Consider the following 22,119-nt stretch of genomic DNA (forward strand, 5'->3'; position numbering starts at 1 on the left):
ACCTCTCTGGGACAGTTCTCCCTGTGCTAAGTGCTACCAGGCCATCTGTCTGTTCCAACCTTTTTCCTGGACCTCCTTTGTGGAGCCCTCGTGGGCAGTGGCCGGGGGCGTGGTGAGGACAGACTTCGGTGTGCTTGTTTGTTGTCCGCTGTTGGGTCTCTGGTTTTGTGTATCCTGTGTTTTGTTCTTTTGGGTTCACTCACTCATAACACTCGCTTCCAGAGAAAGGGCTTGTGGGAGTTCAGTTTCTGGAGGCTGTGTCAGTTTGCATGCATATAGACTTCTGGGTTGGAAATACTTCCTCAACGACTGGGAAGCATGTCCCTCTGCTTTTTTCCTCCACTGCTGCTTTTGTGATGGCCCAGTGCTTCTCCTCTTAGTAAGCTTTACTGTGGCTTGCCTTGATCCCAAAACTCACGTCCTGTGCTTCAGGGGGGAGGTTCCTTCGAGTCATTTCACGGGGAGTTTCATTCCTGCCACTCCCTGTGCTTACTCTCCTGATGTTTGAATGTTGGCCCTTTGGCCCTCTTCTAGTTTTTTTAATCTTTTATCTCCTGTTATCCATCTGTTTGGCTCTCTTCTCTGGGGGATTTCCTCAGTTTTATCTCTGACCTTTCACTGCTAATGCTTTTATTTCTAAGAACTCTTTTTTTTTTTTTTGTAATCTGACTTTTCCCATTTTATAGCATCCTATTCTTGTTAAATGGATGCAATGTTTTAAAGATAGTTTCTTGACATTGTCTTCTTCCTGCTGAGTTTCTGATAGCTCCAAACGACTTTTCTCCTAGGGTCTTTGTCTACCATGTTAGAGTGTCTGGGAGCCCTTGGTTGGCTGCTCACTCTAAGAGAGGGGCACTGCAAAGGCAGGTGGACTCTCTGAGCACAAGGGGGCCTGTCCACTGGGAGGTTCACTGGGGGCTTATGTGGCTTCAGGTCTCTGAGTCTTTCCTCCAGAACATGGTCTTCCAAATGCTGGGCTGCAGGCTGAAGGCCTGGGCGCCATGCTGCAGGAAGCCGTGGGTAGGGAGGTGGGCAGGCGGCCGAGTCTCAGCACTTGGTATGGATCCAGTCACTCGGATGGCCATGCAGTCTGCTGCTTTCATTATCCTCCCCATGCCTTCTCAACCAGGTGGGTTGACCCCCCTGTCCAATGACTCTCCTTTCTATGCTTTTCCATAGAATAAATCTCTAGCTGTCTCCTGGTGTGGGGGTGGTTACCCAACAATGTGAAGTGGGGGAGGGGATGCGGGCATGGCTTTCTCCTGGGAATCCTTCCATTTGCCCTTGGACCCACGAGCACCTGGCACACCCTGTCCTGAGCCTCGCAAAGTTCTAGGCCTGTCACCAGGTTGGCTCTCAGCCCTCCTCACTGTCCCTTACTTAGCACTCCATTTTCTTGATTGGCTTGCTGTGTCCATCACCACCCGCCATCAGCTTTCCAGCCTCTGAGAGGCTGTTCTTGGGGCCGCCACTCCCATTCTTCCCGTCTTTGTGAGTTTGTGTTAGAGAAAAACAAAATCCCTTTTTTCTGTGCTTTAAGTAAGGTTTTGGTATGGAACAAAATTAGATGTGCAGGTTCAGTCCCTCGTTCCAACTTGGAGATTCCTATCTCGTTTAATTTTGTTTTTGCAATGAAATGTTTCAGGGAACACGTTAATTTGGATTGTGATGTCAGCTGGCTCAGCTGAAGCCAGTGCCTCCCCTGTCATCTGGCTTCGTCCTTCTGCAGGCAGAGGTTTCCTCTCTTCAGAGGGCCAGAATAGTTCATTTGGAACCTGTGTGTTTTTCATTCTGACTGATTCCTTATCATCCTCCTCTCCAAATAAATTCCTGATTTTTAAAAAATTTGATGCCTAAGAGGGTGTAATATTTTTGAGGAACAAACCAAAATTACAGAGTGAAAAATAGGTCCCTTCTGAATTGAAAGTATGAAACCCATAGATGTGATGAGAATCAGTGAAAGTTCGTTTCCCTCTCAGGGCCAGTGTAGTGATTTGCTTTCCTTCTGGTCCATCTTCACTTCCTATCCCTTCTGGAGGTGGGCTCGGTGGATGCCTTGGCACTGGGGCAGGGCAGAAGCTTCGGGGCCGGCCTCATCCACATGCGGTGTATGGGCCCAGCTGGCATTTAGGGAGGGTGGGGCAATTCTCTCTTGTGCTGGCCTGAACTGTGCCTTATGCTGAGAGCTTGCCCCCAAACATGCAGGGCCATTGCAAAGGCCTGGGGTGAGAGTGGGCTGGCTACTTGAGCATCAGGGCTGGGCTTGAGCTGCAGAAGGCCCGGAGTATTAGGAACACCTTTTCCTCTCTCTCTGGTAGGTGGCTGGTGAAAGTGTGGTAGAAATCTTTTTTAATCTGGCAAAATCTTTTTCCCTTTATGGTGTCTGCTTTTGGTGATGTGCTTAGGAAGGATTCCTCATCCCGATATTATATAACTATCCTCTCATTGACTTCTGGTACTTTTATGATTTGGGTTTTTACACACACAAGGTGAAGGCTCGCACAAGTGAGCTGCATGCTCCTGTCCCAGATGGGTGAACAGACTGTTTGCACACATAGGCGGCAGTTCACCTGGAGGCTTCTCTTGAGGAGTGGGGTGAGGCTGGCCAAAACTCCTGCCCCATGAGAGGTCAGTTGGTTGATGGGTGTTGTGGTTCTCAAATCAGAAGTTTCCTCTGGGAAGAGTGAACATCTGTCACACAGATGGATGGGCAGAAGGCATCCTGTGCACCTGAGGTCAGGAGGGTGAGTCTGTGACCCACAGGGGAAGAACCTTTCTGCTTTAGACACCAGCAGAAGACCAGAGGAGCTCATTCTCCTGGGAATTGAAGCATTCATTCAGCAATGGGGAAAGAAGTTAGACCTGGGCAAAGAGGCCTGGAAATGCCAGGGGCAGCGTTGAGGAGAGAGGTGTCAGGAGAGGTGAGAGGACCCTTGGTGTGAACCAGGCCCTTTAGAATGGAGCTCAGGCAGCCGGAGGGCAGCGGAGACTGCTTCATGCTTCTGATCAGCATACCTGTGTGAAGGCCCCTCCTGAGAAATTCGCAGCCCAATAGGGCTATGGAGCTGCGCACCGAGGGGGCACGCTTCCAGGTGGCTCATAGTTCCAGTGGGAGAACAGCTCTGCCTGAAGAAGCCACACACGCTCCCTGCTGTCATCTGCTAGGAAGGGGGTGACACAAACGTCATCACACATTGGAGGTATTTTGGGATGCACACTTAGGCCGACTGTTCTGTTTTCTTTAACACACACTAGTGCTTCCTGTGTGCCAAGTGCCTGACGATGTTAACTCCTGTAATCCTCAGAACAGCCCTGTGATGTGGGCACTGTCACCATCCTCCCTCTGCAGGTGCCAGCGTGCAGGTGCTGCCTTATCTAGGGTCCTTGGCTTGGGGGAGGAGCCATGAGAGACAGCCTGGGGCATTAGCACACTTCGAGCTTATGTCCACATAAACCTTCCCAAGGACACACAGTTTGCCAGTTTTTTGGCTTTATCCTATGCTGATTCAGATTACAAGTACTGCAACTGGACTCTGGTTGAAAATTGAGTTTCCCAATTTGCGGACAGGGTGGAGATGAGGAAGAGCAGGTCGTGCCAAGGCTGGGCCTGTCCTCACACTGTGCCCCTTCTGTGCACCTCCCTTCATCCTGGCCACAGCCCTTTTAGAGTGCTCCTTTACGAGGAGGACATGCTTAGGGGTGGAGTGCCTCTCCCAAGACCCAGAGCTGGCGAGTAGCCAGGTCGGAATTTGAGCCCCGGTCCTTGCGATTCTGGAGCCTAGGCCCTCCCTCCTCTGTCTGCTTCCTGCAGGTCCAGCTGCCCAGCACTTCCACCTACTTTTTCCTCATGCCTTTCCTTGTCTCCCTGGCCCCTGCCACTTGGACATGCTTGTTCGATGCTTGATTTCCCCGGTCCCTGCCACACCGATTCTCAGTTCTGCACATCGTGTCCCATCAAAATGCATGGTGTTACCACTCCTTGTGTTAAAATTAGCCAGTTTTTTGGTCCAGTGCTGATTATTGCCTGCTGCACACGGAGGTGCGTACCACAGTCTTTGCTCTCAAGTTGTTCATAGGGCAGTGGGGCCAACAGCCAGAAAGCCAGCAGTTCCCACAGGAGGTGCCGCGGGTGTAGTTGAAGTGACCATGGAGTTTCCTTGAGGCAGAGAGTAGGGGTGCCCGGGTGGGAGCAGGGTCAGAGGGCCCAGCAGACATGGCTGGTGGGAAGGTCAAAGCAGCGTGCCAGGCAGCAGGGCTCTGGGGGAGTGAGCGGAGCAGATGGATGAAGGAGTGAGTGGGCTTCTCAGCTGCATGGGCTTCCTGCCTCTCTGGTAAGGAACGAGGCCTTGAAGCACACGGGGACATACAGGCCACTTCCCATGCCCACTGGCAGTTGTGTGGCTCAGGTAGCTCCCAAGGGGAGGGAGTTGGGGTAGGAATGGAACCTGGAAACAGGAGCTGTTCGGAGGGGATTGCCACAGGTACAGTGAGAAATGAGGTCAGGATTTGAACTTTAGGGAATGGAGGTTGGAATTGGGAAGCCAAGAGGGGGTTCCCAGGTTTCTTGCCTGGGTGATTGGTGGACACAGAGCTAAGGTTACAGGGTGTTTTCTTGGTGTGCCACCACTGGCCGCTCAGGTGGGGTCTGCCCAGTGAGGGCATCCTCCAGACCCCTGGTGGGGATCTCACAGGGCCTGTGTGATGGATCACGTCCTCCTCTAGGAGGCTCCGGTCTAAACCAGATGCCAGTCGAACCCTGACTGGGCAGACAGGCATAGCCGTGGCAACCAGGAGGAAGCTAGACTGAGGGAGCTCGTGGAGCCCAGGACCCAGTAAGGGGCTCTGTGCTCTGAGCCAGCGTCAGTCCTCCATCCATCTTCTCAGAGGGCTGGTCATGCCCAGGCAGCGGCCACCAGACAGACTCCTTTTGTGACAGTGCTAATGCCACCCTGACAGTCTCAGATTTGTTGATGGCCATTTGGGGTCCTCCCTTGTGAGCTGACACCAGTTTTGCTCCTTGACCTCTTCCAACTGGGTGGGCCCTCGTCTTCCTGGCCTAGACCTCGAGGCTTGCTTGTGATGTGTTGGTTGTTCACAGTTGTTTCTCTGAGTCCATAACCTGCGAGTCTGCCAACCCTATCAGGTAGCTTGGGAGGACTGCTTTTAGCCAGCCAGGAGCCTGGCATAGCGCGCAGAGATTGCTGCTCTTGGGCACAGAGCCCATCTGTCTAGCAGAGTCCTATTCTCAGAGCCCTCAGCACCCCTCTCTGCCTCTCTCTGCTTCACACCTTGGCTCCTGGCTCCAGCTTCTACCCACGGCCTCCCCACTGTCCCCCAGCCGTGCTCTAGGCTGTCCAGCTGGCCAGCAAGTGTCCCCTTCTATGTCCACTGTTCTCCTCTGGGTTGCCCCGTTGGTCTGCAGCTCTGTGGCCCTCAGCTCTGGGCAACTCTTTCTGTGACAGGGTTTGCCTCACACTGCTGTTGGGAGGTGGGAAGGGGAACAGATGTGGTCCTGGGGGGCACAGGTGAGGCACCTTTCTCAAAACTGGTCGACTCAGTCACTTCCCTTGTGGGAAATGCTCAGTGACTTAGAGCCTACCAGGTGACGTCTCTCAATCTCCACGTGTGGAGCCCCTGTCCCATGCTGGCCTCAGCATGTGCGTGCCGGGTCCTGGCCTGCCAGCCTTGCTTCCCCACGAGTCAGACTTTGAGTTGTCCTGTTGCATCATTCCTCTTGCCTCTCTCTTGTGGCCTTCGTCACATTTCCTCTCATGCATGTGTCTGCTCCACTCTGGATGCCTTACTAGCAGGAGCCTGTTGCCGTCTCCTTGCCTTTCTGCAGGCTTGAGGAAGCAAACTGGGGTAGGGACTCTGAACGCACGTGTTGAATGAGTTATCTAGCAGTGTGGTAGCTCAACGTCATTTTATTTTTCTTGATGCATTAATACAGATTTGTTTATCTCTTAGCATTTAGCCTCTTTTCTGGGATTTCTTTAAGGATTACAAACATGATTCTGCAGCCTGTGTGTGCACTCTTTCAGTGCTCTGGGGTTGGTTGGTTTGTTTGGTGTGGTCAGAAAGCTTTTGAGCAGCAGCTGGACCTGGCTTGTCTCATTCACTCGAGGTGAGGCAGCAGAGCCCTGACATGATTGTTCATTTGTTTATCAGCAGGCCCAGCGCTGGGAAGAGAGGAAGGGAGGCGCAGCCCATGGGGCAGAAGGCAGGCTGTGAGCAGTTGGATCAGGCTCGGGACCTGAGCCTGAGCTGCCCCTTCCTTTCTAACGAATGCACAAGTGTTCTTATCGTGGTGTGGGTGTGAGTGTGGGTGTGGGGTGTGCTACCCTTCGAGGGGAGCTCCATGTGCTCGGGCTCTATCCCAGCAGAGCATCAGCGTGATGAAGACCTGTAATAGGATTCCGTCTGTTATTGTACATATGTTAGCAAATGTCGGGTTTTTTTCTTTTTCTTTTTCTTTCTCCTTTTTTCTTTTTTCTTTCTCTCTCTCTCTTTTTTTTTTTTTGCTGAGGAAAATTCACTCTGAGCTAACGTCTGTTGCCAGTCTTCCTCTTTTTGTATGTGAGCTGCCACCACAGGATGGCCACTGACAGATGAGTGCTGTAGGTCTGCGCCCAGGAACTGACCCAGGCCACTGAAGTTGAGTGCACCAAACTTAACCAGTAGGCCACCGGGGCTTGGCTGCAAATGTGTTTTTCAAGATGTTTTCCACGTTTGTGTGGTCTGTCTCCTCTTGTCTCCAGCTAGAAGTTGTTGAAGTTGGGGCTTGTCTTCTTGGTTCTACTTGGAGAACCTGCATATTCTACTTAGAGACCTTTTCCTTGGGAGGGACTGAGAGGTGACTTCACGTGGCCCCTCCATTTTACAGAGAAGTAGTCTGGAGCCAGGGTCCTACTGCCTGAGTTGGGTGGGGACCCAGGCCACTCAGAGAGCAGGAAATAAACACTGACTGGCCACCCGGCTGTCTAACGTGCACTTGATTTTGTGCTCGAGGTGAGCCATCCCCAGGCCTGCCCTCTCTGCCCCCTTGAGCCAGGGTAGCTACTTTGCTTCATGGTGACTGCCTTTCCTGTTCCTTCCTTCTAGTGACCCTGCCCTCTTACTCCCTTGCTCAGTTGACTTTCATTGCTCTGCTGAGCACCCCTCCCTTCACGCCTCTCCTGGACCTCAGCCAGGCTGGTATGCTGAGGGCCAGCACTGCAGCTGCCCTGGGGTAACTGCTGTGCAGGGCCTGCCGGGCAGGAACCTTGTAGGAGCAGACTTGTCAGTGTGTCAACATCTCTTCTCCTTTTATGTTTCAGCGAGGATGCCATGAGAAAAGCTGGCGTGGCCCACAGTAAATCCAGCAAGGATATGGAGAGCCATGTGTTCCTGAAGGCCAAGACGCGGGTAAGGCCCTGGTGGGTGGAGCCCTCAGGAGAGAGGCTGGGGAAGGCAAGGGTGCAGTGCAGACTCTAGCAGCCTTCTGCCTGGAGAGTAGGGATGGGGTGGCTGCTTACCGATTGATCCTGGGCACTGTTGGTGGTGCCTGCAGCACTCGGTGGGTCTTCCTGTGTGTCTGTGGTACAGGCACAGGGAGGGTACTGGGTGGACACCCAAGATGCAAGCCCTGCCTCCGGCCCCGCACCTTACTTCCATCACCCTCCATTTGTGATCAGACCTGTGAATCCTGCAGGGCACTCACTCAGGCCCCAGCTGCTCTTGCAGAAGGGATGAGAGTGCTCTGAATAAGAATTGACTCTGGGGGCTGGCCCAGTGGCACAGTGGTTAAGTGCGCACGTTCCGCTTCGGCGGCCCGGGGTTCGCCGGTTTGGATCCTGGGTGTGGACATGGCGCCGCTTGGCAAGCCGTCTTGTGGTAGGCATCCCACATATAAAGTAGAGGAAGATGGGCACGGATGTTAGCTCAGGGCCAGTCTTCCTCAGCAAAAAGAGGAGGATTGGCAGCAGATGTTAGCTCAGGACTGATTTTCCTCAAAAAAAAAAACAAAAAAAGAACTGATTCTGTCTTCAGCCTCAGCCCTCCTGGGGGTCCTTACCTAAGCCCCACAGCACCCTGACACATGGGCCCAGAAGGGTCCCTGTTCCCTTTTGTTAAGTGATGAAGGTGAATGCTCGTGGAGGTTGAGGCCTTGAGCAAGGACCCAGGCATAGGAACGTCACAGGTGAGTCGCTGGGGAGCATTTCCTCTGTGTGAGCTCTTACCCTGAACTCGGTGTCACCCTGTGAGCTTCAAGTGACCACTTCCTTTCCTCCATGTGCTCTTCCTGGGGCAGAGCTGTTTTGGTAGAAATGAAGCAGAACAGGCACAGAGAAGCCAAGTGGTTTGTCTGAGTTTACCCAGCTCATGCAAGGTGGGGCGGATACTCAGGGCTTTTGTTCTGCATGACGCCTGCCCTGCCTCACAGACCCTGAGCACACCATCCGCTCCACTGGGTGTGCCCTGTGTACCTTGTGCCCAGGTGTGGCATTGGAGCTCCAGGACACACGCATGTGCCAAGAAGTAAAAGTAGATGCTGTTTATGGCCCTTGATTGGATAAACCAACTGTCAAGACATATGGGGGTCCGTTGGGGACATTTGAACATGATCTGAGTGTTTAAATGAGGTAACCTTTTGAAATGGAAAGGTAGAGATCAGTGGCTGGAGGGAGCAGGTTCCAAACCAGAAACCACCTCTACAGTCTGGTCTTAGAGGTCAGAGCACACAAGTATGTGTTTATGAATACATATAAGTGCAGGGAGGAGCTCCAGGAGCACACGTACTGAGGCGGAATGGGCTCTGCGCTCTGGACACATAGGGTAAGCATTTTCTTTTTCTTTCTATAACAACTTTATTAAGAGCGAATTCATATACTATACAATTCACCCGTTTAAACTGTACAACTCAGTGACCTTTAGGATATTCAGAGTGATGCAGCCATCACGACAATCTAATTTTAGAACATTTGTAAAGTAAATTATACCAATTAGCCATCACTCCCTATTTTCCCTCAACCCTTAGCTCTTGGCAATCACTTATCTGCTTCTTTTGTGATGGATTTACCTGTTCTGAACTTTTCATATAAATGCAATCATACAATATATGTTTTTGTGACTGGCTTCTTTTACTTAGCCTCTCCCTCGCCCCCCAGCTGAGGAAGATTGACCCTGAGCTAACATCTGTTGCCAATCTTCCTCTTCTTTTTGTCCCCAAAGCCTGATCAGATAGTTGTATATCCTAGTTGTAAGTCATTCTGGTTCTATGTGAGATGCCACCGCAGCATGGCTTGATGAGTGGTGTGTAGGTCTGTGCCCAGGATCCAAACCCCAGGCCGCCAAAGCAAAGTGTGTGAACCACGGGGCCAGCCCCCACTTAGCATAATATTTTCAAGGGTCATCCGTGAACCGCATTGTAGCATGTACTTTATTCCTTGTTATGGCCAAATAATACTCCATTATATGCATATACTACATTTTATTTATCCATTCATCAGTTCATGGACATTTAGATTATTTCCACTTTTTGGCTATTGTAATAGTGCTGTTAGGAACATTTGTGTCCAAGCTCTCCTGTGGACATATGTTTTTCATTTCTCTTGGGTGTATACTTAGGAGTGGAATTGCTGGTAACTCTTGTTTACCCTTTCAAGGAACTGCTAGACTACTTTCCAAAGCAGCTGCACCATTTTACATTCCCTTTAGCAGTCTATGAGGTTCCAGTTTCTCCATTCCTCATCAATACTTGTTTTTGTTTGTCTTTTTTATTTTAGCCATCATAATGGATGTGAAGTGGTATCCCATTGTGGTTTTGGTTTGCATTTCCCTGATAACTAATGATTTTGAGCATCTTTTCATGTGCTTGTCAGTCATTTGTATATTTTCTTTGGAGAAATGTTTATTCAGATCCTTTGCCCATTTTAAAATTGTATTTTTGGTCTTTTTATTGGTATATTGTAAGAGTTCTTTATGTATTTTGGATACAAGTCTCTTATTAGGTATATAATTTGCAAATATTTGGGGGGATGAGATATTTTTATTGTTTTTGTTAGTTTGTATTTTCTTATAATTCACAGAACTTTGATGAAGGCATACTGAGTTATTTCAGGTTTTGAAATGCAAAACTTGTTGGTTCAGTGTTGTTGGTTGTGTATTGCTTTGTAAGGAACTACCCCAAAACTTAATGGCCTAAAGCAATGAGTTATTATTCCTCCCGATTCCGTGGGTCAGGACTGGGGCAATTGGTATTGCTTGGCTGGCCATTCTGCTGGTCTCACTTGTGCCCCCTCATGCAGCTGCATTCAGCTGGCAGCTGTGCTGAGGTGGAAGGTCCATAAAGGCTTCACTCATGTGTCTGCTCATCAGTTTTCCCAGCGTGGCCTCCACTTGGTGTCTCCAGCAGCATAGCCCAGACTTCCTTACAGTATGGCAGCTGGCCTCCAAGCAGAAGGAGGTGGAAGCTGTCAGTTCTCAGAAGTCTTAGAATATCACTGGGCTATAGCAAGTCCTAAGGCCAGTGCAGATTCAGGCCAGGGGGAATTGCCTCCACCTTTTGATGCGAGCAGTGGCTCTGTGTACAGGGAGGCCAGCGATTGTTGCTGGCCATCTGGAGACTGGCTGCCACAGAGACCCTCCCAGCAGCTGAGGAATAAGCCTTCCATCCTGAAGGGTGCATCTGACAGCACGACAGCCCCCTCACTGTCTTAGCCTCTGCCTTACTGCTGCCCACATACCTCACCTTGACCATTTCAGTCCCATTTCCTTTGATCAAGCTGGTTCGAAATCCCTAACTCCCAAGAGGAGGCCCTGACTATTTGGAAGAGAGGTATTTATAAGAGTGGTGTTGGAAATCTCCTCTGTCGTTTTAGAGAGACAGATGTACTGCTTGGCCATGGTTGTCTGATGTCCATCTTTTCACTACTCCTCAAGCCCACGTGGAGCTGCCTGTCAGTTAGTGCCTGAGGCCCTTCCTCGCAGGTGCGACTCTGGGAGGACTCTCCAGGTCACATGGCAGCCCGGGCACACTTGTTACCTGCCCCTGCTGCCTGAGACCCCATTAGAATGACTGTGAAAGAATTTAAAACATGGGACCCCAGAGCAAGGAAAAGGATGGGGAAGAATGATTTCTGTTTCTAGTCTCCAGGAGGGCTTAGGAGGTGAAGGAGGCCACAGAAGAAGGGGCTGACCTTCAGTTGGAGTCCTGGCAAGCTGGCAGTTCCAGAGGTATCCACATCAAAGGAAAGTAGGGGACTGATGGGCACCTCAGGTTGCATAGTGTGTGCCCCAGGGCAAGGAAAACCTTGATTGTTCTTGTCTAAAAAGAATTTACTACATTGCCTGGTGTGGGCTTGTGCTTGCAGTGCAGGAGTTAGCACCCCAAGTTAAAGCCTTCTCCATGCTGTTGTTGGCTGGCTTCAGGTCTCATTGTTCCTCGGAAGTGATGTCCCCTTGCAGGGCCCTGTTCTGCGTGCTTCACCTCTGAGCTCCTTTGACCCCACATCAGCCCTATGAACCAACCTCCCAGTTTGCAGACGAGGAGGCTCAGGCACGTGGATGCTAGTTAACTTGCCCAGGATGCCACACAGCCAGGCAGAGGTAGAGCCGGGATGGGAACCTGGGGAATCTGGTGTCAGAGCTTGTACTCTTAGCCACTTCTCTTGCTTCCTCCCATCTAACAGAGCAGAAGACACCCACACATCCACTTTAATGTTGCAGCACCTTAATCCCTACAGGTGGGACTACTCTCTGTGTAAAGGAGACTGACAGAAGCAAAAATAACTGTGCCTGGGAGTGGTGGGTGATTGTAATAATGGCAACTCAAAACACTCACACCAGCCTTCTGAAGGTTCGGGAGGATTTGGCATTTGCTGGACGAGAACACAGCAGTTCTGGGACCTCTCTGTTAGCACCTATGGTGGCAGTGTGTTGCTTATTACTTGGTTGTCAAGTTAAACTTATATGTTAAACACACACCAACTCTTTTGCACTTAATGTAGTGATATGCAGAAGTAGTACATGTCTCTGGTTTACAGTGTAGAAATGACCAGTGTGGAACTGAACCCCTACTAGGGGCCAAGGTGAAATTCAGGGACCAGGGAGGCTGAGAGCATCAGAACTGGGAAGCTGCCTTGGGACTAATCAACAGGGAGGACCTTAGCTGAACAGCCAACCAGCTGGAATAAATAGAGACAAGCACAAGCCTAGGAAATAGGGTCAGGCCCAGCTGCACTCTCAGCAAGGGAGGAGGAGGATGCCTGCATACATCTGATAAAAGGAGACACCTTCCTACCTTAAGTCTGTTAACAGACCTCACAAGCCCAGGGTTGGGCTTTTGACTGAATCTGAATACATTGTCCACTATTGGTGTTTAATCCAAGGCAGTTACTGGAGTGCCCAAGAATTCAGGCATTAGAAGCACTGAGTCTTAGAGCTGAGAAAAGCAGATTGCGTATGTTAAAAAATGTGAATACATGAGGTTGGCCCAGTGGGGCAGTGGTTAAGTTCACATGTTCCACTTTGGCGGCCCAGGGTTCGCTGTTTCAGATCTCACATGCAGACCTACACACCACTCATCAAGCCATGCTGTGGCAGGCATCTCACATTTAAAAAGGAGAGGAAGATGGACACGGATGTTAGCTCAGGCCCAGTCTTCCTCAGCAAAAAGAGGAGGATTGGCAGCTAATGTTAGCTCAGAGCTAACCTTCTGGAAAAAAAAAAATGTGACTACATTTTCTTTTTTTTTTATAATTATCATTTTTTTTAAGATTTTATTTTATTTTTTTCCTTTTTCTCCCCAAAGCCCCCCAGTACATAGTTGTATATTCTTCGTTGTGGGTCCTTCTAGTTGTGGCATGTGGGACGCTGCCTCAGCGTGGTTTGAAGAGCAGTGCCATGTCCGCGCCCAGGATTCGAACCAACGAAACACTGGGCCGCCTGCAGTGGAGCCTGTGAACTTAACCACTCGGCCACGGGGCCAGCCCCATGAATACATTTTCTTAATAACTGCTGAGATCTACCAAAAAGCCCTGGTGCTGCTGGTTTGTGATGAAGGTCCAATAGGCAGTGCTCCTTCGCTCTGTTCTGTCTAAATGTGTGACAGTCAGGACTCTTCCTGTGCCCTCCTTAGCAAAGGCACTTGTTCAGAAGCCTCATTGTGAATTCTGATTGTTTGGTTTTCAGTAGCTGTATTTCCCATAGCATGTATTACACTGAGAGAAGTACTTTATAAACACTTTGTCTCGTCCTTTTTAGCATTTTCTCCAGTTTACTTCTAAAGAAACCGAGATGTAGGGCAAGTCAGTGGGGTAGCGTGAGGAGCTAGCTTTCTTTTGTTCATATTTTTTAATTTAAGCTGGATAAGGAACCTATTGGCATTTGTTTTATTGTTCCGTTTTTTTTGTATGTTTAAAATATTTTATGCTGTATAAACATAAAATGTTAAAGTATGTGAATCACCTTATCAAAGTCAGTGAGAACACTAACTCTGGAGAACCTGCTCTGGGATTTGATATATTTTTCAATATATGAGGAAAACTTTCAAACAGACTTTGTAGAAACTGACAAACTGATCCTAAGGAAATTCAGGGGACCCCGAAAAGCCAAAACAATCTTGGAAAAAAACAAACTTGGAAGACAAACTTCCAAATTTTAAAATGTACTACAAAGCTGTGGTAATCAAGAACACGTCATACTAGCATAAACGTGTAGATCAATGGGGTAGAATTGAGAGTCTAGAAATAAGCCCTCATATTTATTGTTAATTGATTTTTTTGACATGAGTGTCAAAAGATTTCAGTGGGAAAGAAGTCTTTTCAACAAATGGTTCTGGGACAACTGGATTACCACATATAAAATACTGAGGTTGGATCCTCTTTTTATACCATAATCAAAAATTAACTCAGAATAGATCAAAGGCCTACATTTAAGAGCTAAAACTATAAAACTCTTAGAAAGAAATATAGGCATAAGTCTTTGTGACTTGGGTTAGGCAACAGTTTCTTACATGCGACACCAAAAGCACAAGCAACAAAAGAAAACAGAATAATTTGACTTCATCAAAATTAAAAACTATTGTGTACCAAAGGACACCATCAAGAGTGAAAAGACAGGCATGGAATGGGAGAAAATATTTGCAAATCATATATCTGAAAAGGAACTGGTTTCCATAGTATATAAAGAACTCCTGCAACTCAACAAGAACAACAAAACCTAATTCAAAAATGGGCAAAGGACTTGAATAGACGTTTCTCCAAAGAAGACATACACATGGCCAAGAATACATGAAAAGATGCTCAACATCACTAGTCATTAGGGAAATGTGAATCAAAACCACAGTGAGATACCACTTCACACTCATGGTGGCTATAATAAAAAAAGACAAACAAGAAGTGGTGTTGGTGAAGATGTGGAGAAATTGGAACCTCATACATTGCTGGAAGGAATGTAAAATGGTGCAGCCACTGTGGAAAACAGTGTGATGATTCCTCAAAATATTAAACAGAGGGTTACCATATGACCCATATGTCCACAGAAACTTGTACACAAATATTGATAGCATTATTCATAATAGCCAAAAAGTAGAAACAACCCAAATCTTTATCAACTGATGAATGGGTAAACAAAATGTGATATATCCATATAATGGAATATTATTTGACTACATAAAGGAATGAAGTACCAGTACATGCTACAGCATGAATGAACCTTGAAGACATCTTCCTAAGTGTAATAAAACAGTCACAAGGGACCACATATTATATGATTGAGTTTGTGTAAAATGCCCAGAATAGGTACATCTAGAGAGACAGTGTATTATTAGTTTCCGGTAGCTGCTGTAACAAATTATGACAGACTTGAAGGCTCTACTCTCTGGGCCCATGGCTTTGGCCTCTTGTCCCAAGGCTCTACCCTTGTGGTCATCTTTCCTTTTCTTGAGTGGCACATGTTTGCAGCTGAGTAGTTTTATCGGTCTGTTTCCTGCCTGTAGAATTTTCAGAGTCTGACACATTTCTTTGATTTCATCCAGTCTATGTCCTTTTCAGTCCAAGCTGGTAATGTTTCTGCTGGTATAACACACAAGAACCTTGTGGGTCTCCTGTGTATATGACAGGATTCACATCATTAGACAAGAGGTTTCTCCACAGATGATTCCTGGATAATTTCATCCCTATTCCTGGCTTTCATGAGATGATTGAGGGGATTCTTGAATCACATGCCTAATCTCTTTGGCACTAGCAAAATTTGTCCAGCCCCCTTTGGCGTTCTCTCCAGAGCACACTTTCCTAACAGTGAAATCTCCTAATTTTAGCATTTTTTTGCAATCTGAATAGCCTGGGAATTTCCCAAATCATCCAGTCCAGGTTTCTTTTAGCTTAACAATTCTTCCCTCAATTTATCTCTTTTCTCTCACTTTTTTTTTTTTTGGTGAGGAAGATTGACTCTGAACTAACGTCTGTTGCCAGTCTTCCTCTTTTTGCTTGAAAAAGATTGTTGCTGAGCTAACACCTGTGCCCATCTTCCTCTATTTTGTGTGTGGAATGCCACCACGGCATGGCTTGATGAGCAATGTGTATGTCTGCACCTGGGATGCAAACCTGTAAACCCCAGGACGCCGAGGCAGAGCACGCACACTTAACCACTATGCCACCGGGCTGGCCCCTGTCCTCTCACATTTTACTATAAGCTGTAAGGAGAAACCAGGCCAGACCTTCAACACTTTGCTTAGAGGTCTACTCAGCCAAATATCGAAATTCATAGCTTGTAAGTTCTGCCTTCCACATAACTAGGATATAGTTCAGCTAAACTTTCTGCCATTATGTAACCAGGATTCTCTTTCCTCTAGTTTCCCAGAACACGTTCCTCATTTCCTCTGAGTCCTCACCAGAAAACATCTTCAATATTCATCTTTCTACCAACATTCTGCTTTTAATGGTATATGCATTCTCTAAGACGATACGAGCTTTCTTTACCAGTCTCCCACTCCCTTCCTGAGTCCTAACTGGCAGTTTTTCACAACATCCATGTTTCTGCCAGCAGCATTCTCTGTTGCCTGACCTGTTCCTGCCTGCCCCTTAGCTGTTGTGAACTGAGAGTTAGATCGAAAGAGCCAAGGGTACGGCAGTCTTGTTAGCAAGAACGTGTCTGAAGTGGTGGCTTACATTTGTATTTCTGTGTGTTTTGATTTCCCCACAAGACCACAGCTCGTCAGGAGTTGGAAAGTTACAGCCGGACTCTTCTCTTATAAAGCTACCCATACACTTACCATCTGATGGCAGTGCAAAATAGTAATTGTCCTTAATTCTGGCTTTTCTTCCACATTTATTAGGTGGAATTTTTCCGCAAAGAAGGGTTTTCTTTCATCAACTAGGGATATTTGCTTGCTTGAAATACAGCCTGTTCAGGACCACCAGGAATGCCTTCCTGTTCATTGCAAGGAGTTGCTGTCCTTGGTACCCCCAGGGGTGACCTTTGGAGCTTGGGGTGGGGCTGAGGATGCATTCTCTTCCTGAAAGTAACATTATGAGCTTGGGCTCTGCAACTAGTGTGTTTCAGTCCATTGCTGTTGTTCATTTCGGTGCTTAGATGGTCCCACCCTCACCAAGTGGTGCCCCCAAGCACCCTCCTGTCCCTCTTGGGGCCCTTTATCGTGACTTCTGTGGTCGTTTGTTGCTTGCCCGCATCCTGGCCCGGAATCGGCGTTTCCTCTAAGGAGCCTTGGCTCCTTTGTGAGGGTGAAATGGTGTTTAGGGGGTGTGCTGTAGGCACTGGGCTGCTCATGCTTTTGCACCTTTTTGTGAACAGAGTTAAGTGATACATTTTTGAAATAACCGCCACCTCAAAACCCCCACAGTTTCACATTGATACTTCCAATTCAAATTTAACCTGATGGGTTTACTTTCATTTTAAACATGTATATCTTTTCTCATACTATAAATATCTTAGCTTCTAATATCATTAGCATAATTACTTGCTTTACTCTAAAATACTTTCAGAAGAAACATTCTAATATTGCCACTAATATTAGTAACAAATAATAAAGTGTGGAATGAAGTTTAAGATTTCTTTGCAGCTCTGTTTGTCCTTAAAATATATCATTACTACTAAGGACATACAGTTTGTTTTGTTTTGTTTTGCTTTTGTTGTTTTAAATGATTACTCTAAAGAATTCTTTCCTCTATATGGTTTTGACACCAACTTGATATCCAGCTCATATGTTTCGATTTATTTTGAATTTTTAGGAATTATACTTTTGATTTGTTTTTATCTTGAATTTGGTAAAAGATTTACACATTTCCAGTATGAAAACCATATAACAAGGTCTCATTTCCAGCCCAGTTCCTGATGCCTCTGTCAGGGGTAACCGTTCATCTCTGATTTTGGTGTATCCTTCTGGCATTTCCTCTTGCAGTCGTAAGCAAATATTTCTATTCAGATTCCTCATGTCTCTTATACAAAGGGTAGTGTGTAGTGTGTGGCATGTGGTATTTTACATGGAGCATGTGTGTGTCCCTCCTCCTACTGCTCACTCTACTTCCATGTGGGGAGATGTACCTCACTCCTGTCGTTGGTTGGGCCCTTGTGCAAGACTTGTCAGGTCAAGCAAGTGTTTAAACTGTATAAAGCTTTTTTTCCCATGTTTCTATCTTCTCATTTACACACCAGGCATGTTAGTAGTACCTGCCTCATTGGGTGGTTGGCAGAATTAAATGCATTAATATCTGTAAAGTGTTTGAGCTGTGCCTGGCACCTTGTAAGTGTGGGGTCTGATACTACCTAGCCTCACATGCCGCCTGGACATTTAAATTTTTTTTTTTTTTAAAGATTGTTACCTGAGCTAACAACTGTTGCCAGTCTTTTTTTTTTTTTCTGCTTTTTCTCCCCAAATCCCTCCAGTACATAGTTGCATATTTTTTAGTTGTGGGTCCTTCTAGTTGTGGCATGTGGGATACCGCCTCAGCATGGCCTGATGAATGGTGCCATGTCCATGCCCAGGATCCGAACCAGTGAAACCCTGGGCCGCTGAAGCAGAGTGTGCGAACTTAACCACTTGGCCATGGGGCCAGCCCCCATGGATGTTTAAATTTTTGATGTTGAGTGGGGAGATGGTAAAGACTGAGTGAAGATAAAGGAGCTTACATGTTTTTCAGCCCTTTTTCTGGAGCAGTCCTGGAGAGCTGGGGCGCCTTGGAACAGAAGCGGGTACCATAATCTATTTGTCTGGATGGGGTCTGGGACTTGTCACAACTGGGGAGTCAGGACACCAGCATCCGACAGAGTTAGGAGCTGGGGACATAAAAGAGCCCCAGCCTGGGGGAGATCAGAGGCGCAGTTTCAGATCCCAGAGTCTCCTGTGGAAAGGAGCGCCTGCAACAGACCTGCAGCACTCAATTTCCAATGGTTCCTGGGTGACCTGGCTTCTGCAAGGATTTTGGAGATGTATTTAACCTACAAGAAAGCTCCTTGGCGGCAGTGTGACTAACTGCTTCTTGTGCCCGTTTCCACTGTCAGGTGGTCACATCCCTCCTTCCCTTCCTCCCCTTCAGGCTTCCTCATGCTGGTCTGGTCCCAGAGCCTCCACTCCACTGGGCAACAGGGCAGCCTCAGCTGGGAGCAGACCATTCTGGCCGTCCTGCCCTGGGCCGGAGAGTGGTGCTGGGACTGCAACATGGTGACATCTGCCCACCTGGCTCTGAGCATTTGGTCTTGGCTCTGTTCGAAGGGCTTTCGGGACATGCTCCTGAGCCCCATTTTATGTATCTTGTGTCTAAGTAAAAGTATCTGGTTGCTTTTTAAACCTGCTTCCTCTTGTTTTGCCTTTAATAGAAGTGGGGAAAACTCAAGAAATTCTTTTAAGGTATTATTGACCTAAAAGATGGCCCAAGGCCTTACCAAGATGTCAGACTAGGAACTGGCAAGCTCCTAGTTCTCGTCTCCTCGTGCTTGGCCACATCATCTCCCGAGCTTCCTTTAGCTTCTCCACTCCCCCCTCCCCGCACCGCTGTCCCTCAAGGAGCAACCTTGGCAGGGTGTCCACACACAGGAGCCCTGACTCTAGGGGACCCGCTTTACTCCCAGCACATTTTCTTTCCTACCAGAAAGTGGTGGGGACAGTCAGAAATTGGGAGTGTTGATGATACCTTCTGAGTGTCCCTTTGCTCCAGCAGAGCCTCACTGTTCCTCCTTCTGTACCTGCCCTCTCTGTATGTGCTTATCATCCCAGCTTTGCCTTTTCCCCTCATGTTTTCCTCTGCTGATTCCTCTGGTGGGGTGAAGTTTGGAGATAGATGAGGGATAATACAGCTTTAGAAAGTGTGCTTGTATTTTTACATTCATCTGAGACCACTTTCATTTTATTTCCCCCCGGAGGTGTTCTTCTGACAGTAGGTTCACTGTTTGTCCCTGAGCTCACAGGCGTGTGTCCCCGGGATAGTACGACCACAGGTGCTGCATCTGGGTCCTGAGCTGTGTGGGTGTCATCAGTCTGCTGTCTAGTGGACTTAGGAGGAGGGTCGTGTGAGCAGAGCAGAGAGTGAAGGCTTTGCCCTTTTGGGGCTGCCTTGCTGGAGGATGGGCGTTTCACGGACGAGAAGGATGGTACAGCTTCTCCAGAATAAGATTTTTAACTCAGACATCCTTTCCTAGACCACAGGAGAGATTTCCCTGGAACACCCAGGAGCGAGTGTCCATGGTTGCAAAGAGGACAGTTGGTGGAAGGCATCCCCTGTTGGGCTGTTCCAGAAGCATGACAGCTGGGACAAAGAGAGCCTTCAGCAGTGACCTTCACCTGCCACCCTTGAGTGGCGCTTTACCCTCTCCCTTTTTGGGGCTGTAAATTCAGATTAACACAGATCTCTGAAAAGCACAGCCAGGGGCGCATGTGCAGATTTGCATGCAAGTCTGACGTCAGCAGTGAGAAAGCAACAGGCTGGGTATTAAAAGTGAAAGTGCTTTGATACAAACAGTGCAAAGACAAAAGTGGCCCGCCCACATCTACTTCTGACATGCCTTGTGACCTTAGGCTGGCCCCTCGTCTGCTCTGTGAAGAGAGGGATACCTGAGCTGGCTCACGGCCCTCTCAGCTGCGTGTTGCAGCAGAGTGGAAGGAGCAGCAGTTTGAAGTCTCTTGGTACCCTTCTTGGTTTTTTGTTCCTTTGTGCCTTTTGTTGGTCGGCTGAAGCTGAGCACTGACAGCTTTTCTCTGAGAGATGGATTCGAGAGGAGGCCCAGCCAGGCAGAGCCTTTCCTGTGAGTGGGCCTCAGCTCGGCAGCCTTTCGGGAAGAACCCTTGGCTTGGTGGCAGGGCAGTGAGAGGGGGCAGGAAGGGGCGTCATTCAGCTTCACTTCTTCATCTGGGATTAAACTGCTTCCTGTTTTTACTTTTAGGATGAATACCTTTCTCTCGTGGCCAGGCTCATTATCCATTTTCGAGACATTCGTAAGTAAAATTTTACATTTCTGGGTGGTTGTGATTGCTGTGAGATGCTGGCCCTGTTGTGCAGCAGTGAAGCCTTGGCTGCAGTGCCTGAGTCAGAATGTCTGTGTAAAAGCGCCTGCTTTCTGGGAAGTTCTTCACTGCTTTGCATTTGATTCCATACTTCCCATCCTCCCAGAGCCTCAGCCTCAAAAATGCTGATTCGGGCATAATGGAAATGTTGGCCTTGAAGTGTCGTAAACTGGACTGCTATTTACTTGTCCATTTAATGTTTTTCAGAGGGCTGTTGCTTTGATCTCTAGGCAGTTCTTAAATAAGCAGAGTTTACCCTAGGCCGGAAACTTCCTTCTCTACTACTTAGTTTAATTCACTAACTAGAATGGAGGTCTGACCTACACGTGTGTTCCTGTCAGGCTGGGAGCTTCTGAGGCTGACTTCCTAAGTCCTGCCTCTAGCTCCCTGCCCTGGTAAGGGTCGCCTGGCCCCTGCTGCGTGCCACCTCCTCTGACTACCAGGGTCCTGCTGTGGTCCTGTCAGCCAGGCCCAGCAGCAGCCGTGGCTCTTCAGAAGTGAGGGTGTCATTGCATTCTGGGGTCAGGGGTCTTTGTGGTCTTCTGTGTGTTATGCATAAGCATGTAGACACTGAGTGTTCCTGGATGGCCACAGTCTCTAAAGGAAGCTGAGCTGGCTGGCCACTCTGGAGTTTCAGCCACTAGCACCTCCTGTCTCCCTGCAGTAGTGTGACCACAGGAGATGGGTTCCTCTTGACACAGCCTGTCCTTGGATCATGCACTTGGCAAGTCCAGTCACTACTCCCCCATGGTTGTAGATGCAGCTGCAGCTTCAGTGTCAGGAATCTCAGACAAAGGGAGATACTAGGAATCCTAGGGCCCCTGTTTGGCCAGGAAGTTTTGTGTCTTTCTACGCTAACTTTTTACCAGAATGGCCAGCAAGATGAACTTCACTTGATTTCACATTCTTTGTTGTGTTTGGGAAGGTCCAGCGGTGTTTAGAACAGGAGGAATTGGAACAAGGAGCCATGGAATGAGCAGCCTGGATAAGATGCCCTGGTTTGTTCTGGCAAGGGGCTCTGCTTGTCGGAACTGGGCTGCCCTGTTGGGGGGGTGGCCCTGGCATGGCAGTGTACACAGACCTGTGGGCCTAGGGCATCCACGGCTGTCTCACAGACTCATTGTAAGACACTGGAAGTGGTGTGGCAGTGCCCCATGTGATGCTGGTGCCAGCCTGATCTGGCTTCTAGCCGGCCTTGGACAGACTCAGTTTCCTCATTTAGAAACTGGAGATGCTGCCTCACCAGAGTGGGCTGAAAATGGAGATGTTGTGGAGTTCTCAGCACCAGTGTGGTCCCATCGTGGATCCTTTGAGCTCTCCTGTTTGCTGCTCCGGGCCCAAGTTGAGACCCTGGACCTGGGAAGGAAGGAGAGCCAGAGTAGGCCCAGAGCAAGCCTCTGCCTGGGGGATGTTCTCCGAGGCCCCAGGTTGACCATGAGGTGGTTCTGTACCCTCTTTCCCCGGCCCCCTTATGTGTCAGTGCTGCCAGGAGTCGGACAGATGTGCGCACACGTGCATACATGCATGCCCACCCACCTACTTACTCTGAAGCTCTGAGGTACGTTTTGTTTAGTTTCTAGGGAGGGTCAACTCAGTTGACCTCAAATGACCTCTGGGCAAATGCC

General features: G+C 48.4%; 1 protein-coding gene across 11 annotated transcripts in view; it reads left to right on the forward strand.

Annotated features, from left to right (window-relative positions):
- Positions 1–22,119, forward strand: part of MED15 (mediator complex subunit 15) — a 66,483-nt gene that overhangs the window by 15,181 nt on the left and 29,183 nt on the right. For 8 of the 11 annotated variants that reach the window (XM_014827140.3, XM_014827138.3, XM_070516607.1 and 5 more), the window contains exons 2-3: positions 7,317–7,404; positions 20,374–20,425. In XM_014827140.3, coding sequence (XP_014682626.1) covers positions 7,317–7,404; positions 20,374–20,425 — 140 coding nt within the window. Of the gene's footprint in view, positions 1–7,316; positions 7,405–19,950; positions 20,236–20,373; positions 20,426–22,119 lie in introns of those variants that run through there. The other 3 variants (XM_070516610.1, XM_070516612.1, XM_070516609.1) reach the window with 1 other exon arrangement.

The sequence above is a fragment of the Equus asinus genome, chromosome 8, assembly GCF_041296235.1.
Source record: "Equus asinus isolate D_3611 breed Donkey chromosome 8, EquAss-T2T_v2, whole genome shotgun sequence".
Lineage (NCBI taxonomy): Eukaryota > Metazoa > Chordata > Mammalia > Perissodactyla > Equidae > Equus > Equus asinus.